The sequence below is a fragment of the Anastrepha ludens genome, chromosome 6 (assembly GCF_028408465.1).
Source record: "Anastrepha ludens isolate Willacy chromosome 6, idAnaLude1.1, whole genome shotgun sequence".
NCBI classification, from domain to species: Eukaryota; Metazoa; Arthropoda; class Insecta; order Diptera; family Tephritidae; genus Anastrepha; species Anastrepha ludens.
The window spans coordinates 12,657,318-12,664,875 of record NC_071502.1 but is presented as its reverse complement, the minus strand read 5'-3'; the positions used below and the strand labels follow the sequence as shown (position 1 = coordinate 12,664,875).

Genomic DNA, 7,558 nt, shown 5'->3' with positions numbered 1-7,558 from the left:
ACTTCCCCTCAAAATGAAATGTCATTTTGCTCTCTCACTTTCCCCTACTTTGCATGTTTCTTGGATACCTGTAAAGTAGGGGAATGGATAGGTGGTGGCGATGGATAGGCGGATAGAGGGATAGGCCACACATTGAAAAAACTACGAGATAGCATCACGAGAATGGCACTGAACTGGAACGCGCAAGGGAGCAGAGGTCGCGGTCGACCAAAAAACACTTGGAGAAGGTCGATGTTGCGCGAACTAGCAGATGCCGACATGTTGTTGTTGTAGTAGCATAAACATTCCCCATACTTACATACAGGGAATGCTGCTGGAGTGACAGTCCTTGGCCGGATATAAATCCGGGTCGTTTCGGTAACGTAGAGCCGACTGTCGTGGAAACGCAGATGCCGACATCTCATGGGACGGTGCGAAAACAACAGCACAGAACCGTGTACGATGGAAGAGTCTTGGCGAGGTTCTAGGCTCCAAAAGGAGTGAACAAGGAAAAAAAAAAAAAATAATAATTGTTAGCAAATTTGGACAATTCTAAATATTTTGAAAATATTTTTTATTTATTTCTTTCTTTTTAATTCTTTGCATTATCCCTTTGCTTTTTTTATGCACAAATATTTTGTGTATACACAAATATTGTCAAATGCTGATTTCTATTGACTCAACACGTTAGAGCTCTTTTTATTCATTAAAACCGTAAACATAAGCACATTCTTCTTGTGTTTTCTTGTTGTTATTGTACTTATGCATCAGTTGACAAAAGCAATATTTTCTTCAACTTCGTGAAAACAGCAAATTATCAAAGTGCGAATTGTGTATTATCATAGCAACTTAGCAAATACATAATTAGATATGCACTCGTACATATTTCTTGTATATATGTACATACCTACATATAAATATATATATAATTTGTATGCATAAAAGCCGTCAATGTATGCCAAAGCAATCAAAAAACCGCAAAGGGGTCATTGCAAATAAAAAAAGCCAACTAAGAGAACACAACAATTTGTCAACCACACGAATACGCTTAGCTTTCTACCTACATAGAACTTTCAAAAGCCACAGAATATTTAAAAAAAATAAGTATAATAGATATATGCATTTAGTGTGTAAACATATACATATATAAAATGATATGAAGCGCAAAACTGGTTACCAACGCGCCCCTCATACGACTGGTTAAGCAACTCTTAAAGCCAGGAGATGTCACTGTCATAGATGGCTAGCAGCTGAGAAATGGCAATTTGTGTGTTTTGGTGTCTTCATCACAAGTCTCTAAATAATTGTACTTATGCATTATACCTACTTTGCGGCATCTAAAGCGTAACCCAATGAAATGTGTGAGTAAGCAAGTGGGTGCATTGACCTGTCTGTCGATGTATCAAATGATGGAAATTGATAGTTTCGAAAGCTAGTTAACAATTTCAATTTTTTTGTTAGTGTTCAAACGCAAACATTGATCAAAGGTATCGTGCCTTCAGTAGTGATGAAGCCAATTCCAACTTTCTCTTCTTTCAATTAAATATCTTTATTTTATTTGTATGTGTTTCAGTTTTAATTACGTTGATGAATCTTAAAATGTTAGTACAATGTGATAAATGCAAAGTTTCATTTCTTAATGCAATAAGGAATTATTAAATCTGGCGAATTTTCTTTCGGAGTATTGAAAAGTGTTAAGAATCTCTATGTTTATTTTATTTCAATTATTAAAACTTTTTAACTTTTCTTTCTTTTTTTTTTTTTTGTTTTTTGTTGCTATAACACTCATAAAATTGCTTTTCATTTTTAATTCTTTTTGTTGTACATTTTCAACTTTCGCAATATGCAAATGCTAACAATCTCTTTCGCCAACTGCCTGCGCCCGCTGCGGCTTCCTCATCAAAACTTGACTTCTCATTGTTTGTTTTCTAATGCAATTTTGTTTTTGTGCGTGCATATAGTACTCCCTCGCTGTGCTGCCGCTTAATCGGTGGCATCCGTTTTCGAGACGGCAAATGGCTCATCGACAGGTATCGAGCCACAATTGACAATCACTACATCCTTAACGGGACGATCGCGTCCATCGGTTTCGCTCCTTTCGATTTTACGCACAACATTCATGCCGGACAAAATTTTGCCGAAAACGACATGACGTCCATCCAACCAGCTGGTCTGCTTCGTGGTGATAAAGAACTGTGAACCGTTGGTGTCCTTACCAGCATTGGCCATGCTCAACCAACCGGCACCATAGTGCTTCAGCTTGAAGTTCTCATCGGCGAAGCGTTCACCGTAGATCGAACGACCACCAGTGCCATCGCCTTTGGTGAAATCGCCACCTTGGATCATGAAGTCCTTAATCACGCGATGGAACTTGCTGCCTTTGAAGCTGCAAACGAAGAAAGAAAAAAATCAATATCAAAATTGTGTTTTTGCATAAAAATCAAAATAGTAAAAGAGTAGCTGCTGCGGCCGCATAATCGCCCATTGCACCTACCAATCAATGCAATAAAATGCAAACGAACAATGTGCAATACAACAAAATTCTCTGCCTTTTTCTGATATTTACTAACATAACAATAGAACTGATATACTTATGCGCATACATACATACATACATATGCAGTTAATATTATGACAATAGCTGGCAGTGCCCGGCTGACCCAATGGCCGGGTAATTTTACTTGGCGCTTTTTTATATTTTTAGTACATTAGTGTTTATTGTGCATAGCTCGCTTAAATTCAATTCAACACTCAATTATTGTTTGCAAACATCAATTGCGTTCCATTTATATTCATTTCTATTAAACGCCTGTGACTAAGAACGCAGCATGCATTTTCGCATTGCTCAAGTAATTGGCTGACTGTAGAGATCTACGCACAAGTACTCGCCGAGTAACTTAAATTGCGTTAAATGAATTCATTTAGTTTCTTAATATCGTAGTTGACGCGATAGTTGCTTGACCCCATTCCAAAAGTGTATATGGCATCTTAGTTATTCTAACTAAACTAAACTGAAGAAAAATCACCACCCGGTTCTAAGATGGCAGATAAAAAAAATGATGACGGAATAGTCGACACAAACAAAAAAAAAATTTATTTGCTTTCATACTAAGATCGACGTTCTGAATCAATTATAAAAAATGTTGCTGTTGCTGTCAAGGCAAAAGATGCCAAAGAAATAATTTTGCATGTACGCTATGATTAAAAAGTACCGTGAAGGTGATGTTCACTGTTTTCTTCGATTGCCAAGGCGTAGTACCTGAGTACCTACGATCGGGCCAGACAGTCAATAAAGTATAGGGTGGGCCATGTAAAATTTGCTTTTTGAATCGGCTATAAAAAAAAACTAATAAATATTATTTCAAACTTTTTTTTTATTTTGAAGATTGAACATTGTCATTTATGAATAAAAAATAATATCGTTCAAATGACTGCCACGACTGGCTTTACAGGAGGCCATTCGATCAACCCACGACAGTCGGTCCTACGTTACCGAAACGACCCGAATTTATTTCCGGCCAAGGACTGTCACTCCAGCAGCATTCACTGTATACAAGTATGGGGAATGTTTATGCTGCTACAACAACAACAACAATATCAACCCAATTTTTAAGCACATTTTCGATTGTTTGCGCTCCAATTTCATGAATGGCAACTGCGATTTCATGTTTTAAAGCATCAATCGTCTCTGGATGGTTCGCATAGCATTTGTCCTTAACAGCTCCCCACAAAAAATAGTCCAACGGGCTTAAATCACAGCTCCGAGGCGGCCAATTGATATCGGAATTTCGGCTGATTATTCAGTTTTCAAAAACGGTAGCCAAAAGTTCGAGTGTAACTTTGGCAGTGTGACAAGTTGCACCGTCCTGTTGAAACCAAATGTCGTCCATGTCATCCTCTTCAATTTTTGGAAACAAAAGCTCGTTGAGCATGTCACGGTAACGCTCGCCATTTACTGTAACCGCGGCTCCTCGCTCATTTTCGAAAAAAAAAAAATGGCGCGATGATGCCGCCAGACCAAAAACAGCACCAAACAATGACTCGTTGTGGATGCATTTGCTTCTCTACAGTAACGGGTGGATTTTCTGAGCCCCAAATCCGACAATTTTGCTTATTGACGTAGCCACCGATGTGAAAATCAGAAAAGAAGAAGAAGACTCGCCACTTTGAAAATAGGTTTTCAATATTTCCCAATTTTGTTCAAGCATATAGCGTCCCATTTGGTAAATGTCAAACCTTTAAGTAAATTATGAACACATTTGACATGTCATTTGTGTTACCATTCTCAAAAAAATAGGTGGTTCAAAAAGCAAACGCTTTATGGCCCACCCATTATATTATTTATCCGTTTTGAAGCGTTTGAGAGATGCTGCTACAACAACAACAACCAAACACCAGGTAAATACCATCGTGCAAGCACCGTATTCACCTGATATGACCCCGTACGACTTCTTTTTGTCCACCAAGTTGAAGTTACCACTTCGTGGAAGGAGATTTCAGTCGATAGAGGAGATCAAAGCGTATGCAACGAAGGAGCTGATGGCCATCCCTTCGTCGGCCTAGCAGCGGTGCATGGAGGACTGGGTTAAACGTTGGCACATGTGTGTGTTGCTTCAGAGGGGTCATATTTTGAAGGAGATAAAATAAATTTGCCTGAAATTTAACTCTGTTTTGTTTTATTTAAACATTCCCGGTACTTTCTGATCACAGGGTATACAATATTTGCGTTTTCAGGAAGATATTTAGGTAGGTAGGTACGTAAGATGGCAAGAGTACCCCAGGTCAGAGCCGTGGAGAGCATATCCGGGCCCCGGGGGAAAATTGCACATGCGGGCCCTTTCCAATAATGTCTAATTCATATAAATACGTATAATCTCGTGTCCGGGCCCCTCTGAGAACTTCGGGCCCGGGGGAAAAAGTACCCGATCAAGACTTCTGAGAAATGTTTATATTGTGACAACAACAACAAATATCTACATCTACTGCCAATTTTAAGGTCTACGATGTCACTATTCACAAAATACTTTTGAGAAATGTTCAAGTTGTTACAACAACAACTGATATCTACATGTTCTGCCAGACTACGTCGTCCCTAGTCTACGATATCAGAATGTGCAAGTGATTAATACATTAAATCTTCAAACTACTTCTTTGCCATTAAAACAACAACTATTATTAAAGTGCCATTAGCACAATAGGTAGACTACAAAGAAACGGAAGCGCATTGCAGTCTGTTCAGCTTCCTTACTCTTTCAATACTATTTGCGCACACTGATTTACCTCGTATTTAGGTATTAATATTATTGAAAGGTACGTACAATTATCTAGAGCGAAACTTACTAAGAATGCGCTTCTATATACCCCATAAAGGATCAATACTTCTTTTAACCAAATGCTGATTAAGTTGTCTATCTGTATGTATGAGTATAACGACTTAATTCCATGCTGATAAGCAACTGCAAGATTTCTCATAATAAATGATTTTTGAACTCTGTCAATATTTAAAAATTTTAATATTTATTTAATCGCTTAAATAAAAAGCAAACAAATCAAATGTACGTGCGCGCAGATATCTATGTATGTATATCAAAGGAGTATATGTCCATGTGGACATATAAGTTGAAATATCCATTGGAGCGTCTAATTGAAATGCTAACTTACAAACAATTTTAGTTTGTCGAGATAAAAAATCAAAAATTGATACGTGCGTTATCGGCTGCCTGGTGGTAACAAATTTTGGTTCAGTGACAGCGACAAAGCGTAAGAAAATTCCAGATTTTAAATGCATGTAAATAACGCATTTAGAAAAAAGAAAGTGTCCAATGAAATTAGCTACCTACACGGGAACATTCTTATTTGCCAAGTGCAAAACAGGTTTACGAGTTCCATTCAATTTGTAATGCACTGCATTAAGTCAGCGTTTACCAACTTAACCTCAATAAATAAATAAGAGCATGCATATGAGCACAATCATCCCCTGACAAAAGTCATTCATTGGGACTCTTCGAACAATGAAACAAGAATATTGCGAATAGCGGCAAAAAGTTGTTTATGCATTTATGTATTCGTGCACTTACCCTTCACCTTCTGGTTTCTCAGCAAGCTCTTTGAAATTACGTGCAGTCTTCTCCACCGTTTTGCCGAATAGACCAATCTCAATACGTCCAGCTGGTTCGCCACCAATGGTGATGTCAAAGAAAACCTAAGCAACAAAGAATACATACATGCAAACATATGAATAAAACTTATTTATCCAATAAAGAACCCCATTAGCAAAACGGAACAATGGAAATGTGGGAGACAAAAGTTACGTCGAAATGAAAGCAAAAATCTTGAAAGAATGCCAAGTGCTGTACACATTTTAATATCAAACAAATATGAAACTAATGAACATAGATGTGAGATGAGATGTACTAAAAGTATTTTAACTAATAGCCACAGCTTATTTATTATTATGCATACCTTATCGGTTACTTTGGGTCCTTTACTCTCGTCAGCCATCACACTGCCGGCCACAAGCGCGACCAGACACAATCCCAAATAGAGCTTCATTATGCGATTTCCGCTAAGCAAACACACTAAAAACTCACAAATATAATACTCTTTCACTGGGATTCAAAAAAATCACCTCCGTTACCGACAGCAGTTGGCGAATAAATGAAAAGGCAGCTGATGTCAAAAGCCACCACCACCGCCACCAATTGCTATGTTGCTCTAGCCCTGCGTGAAATCTTTGGGAGAAGAGCCACAAACATACACAGCAACACACAATGAAGCAATTGGACTCTGAGATTCTTTATTTCTCCGCGCTCGTGGAATAGGGAAGCGACACGTAGCCAGACGCGTTGAGGACAAGCGTCCAAAGAAGAATCATCAAAAAATTGATAAACAAAAGTGTTTAGTATGCTCATCAGCAGTTCATTCATTCATGTTGTATCTTTTTTTTTTATTAACGACTTGACTTTAATTGTCCGTTTTTATATGAGAACTGATTATTTACCGGCCTTGCCATATTGCATAATGTTTACAGTGGCGATTTCGATAGTTATCGATTATAGAACGCGATTGCCTTAGCTCATATGAAATTATTGGTGTTTGTTTTTAATAAATGCAACAGCGGTTAAACTTCGCATGATATTATAAAATGTATGCTATTATTTATTACAACTTTAAGAAATATAAAAGAGAAAAAAGCACGCGAAAACGTTATTTGAGAATTCAAAACGCACGGACGCTCGATAATCTGCACTAAGGTAGATACAACAGACATATTTAACTGCTAAGAGCTTCACAAAACTCCGTTGTGACTTAGAATCACAAATCTAAAAAAGTTTCAAGTTCTTGATTTTCATTCCATTTACAAATTGTGTATATTTGTATAAGCGCAGTACACGAAGGTCAGAAATATCGATATTTATAGTTGAATAATTCACTTGGTTGTGCGAGCTATGGATGATATGAGCTATGAAAAGATATTAGATTCGAAAGTTATCATTAATATTACCATAAATGTATTCAAGTTCAATGGAATTGATGAAGGAACTGCTGTATTTTTTTTTTTTTTGATGTTTTCTTATAA

At 37.4% G+C, this 7,558-nt stretch overlaps 1 protein-coding gene across 1 annotated transcript; it reads right to left on the bottom strand.

Annotated features, from left to right (window-relative positions):
• Positions 1-1,503: 1,503 nt before the first annotated feature.
• Positions 1,504-6,821, bottom strand: LOC128868771 (peptidyl-prolyl cis-trans isomerase 5). Its single transcript, XM_054111252.1, has 3 exons — positions 6,442-6,821; positions 6,057-6,181; positions 1,504-2,365 (listed from the first exon to the last, which is right to left on the bottom strand). Exons 1-3 carry the CDS (start codon positions 6,529-6,531, stop codon positions 1,963-1,965), a joined length of 618 nt encoding a protein of 205 aa, XP_053967227.1. The 5' UTR covers positions 6,532-6,821; the 3' UTR covers positions 1,504-1,962.
• Positions 6,822-7,558: the final 737 nt, after the last annotated feature.

Coding starts and splice junctions, on each gene's coding strand:
- LOC128868771 (XM_054111252.1), bottom strand. CDS start 6,531: ATGAAGCTCTATTTGGGATTGTGTCTGGTCGCGCTTGTGGCCGGCAGT. Junction 6,182..6,441: donor GACCCAAAGTAACCGATAAG/GTATGCATAATA, acceptor TTTGTTGCTTAG/GTTTTCTTTGACATCACCAT. Junction 2,366..6,056: donor GAGAAACCAGAAGGTGAAGG/GTAAGTGCACGA, acceptor CTTCGTTTGCAG/CTTCAAAGGCAGCAAGTTCC.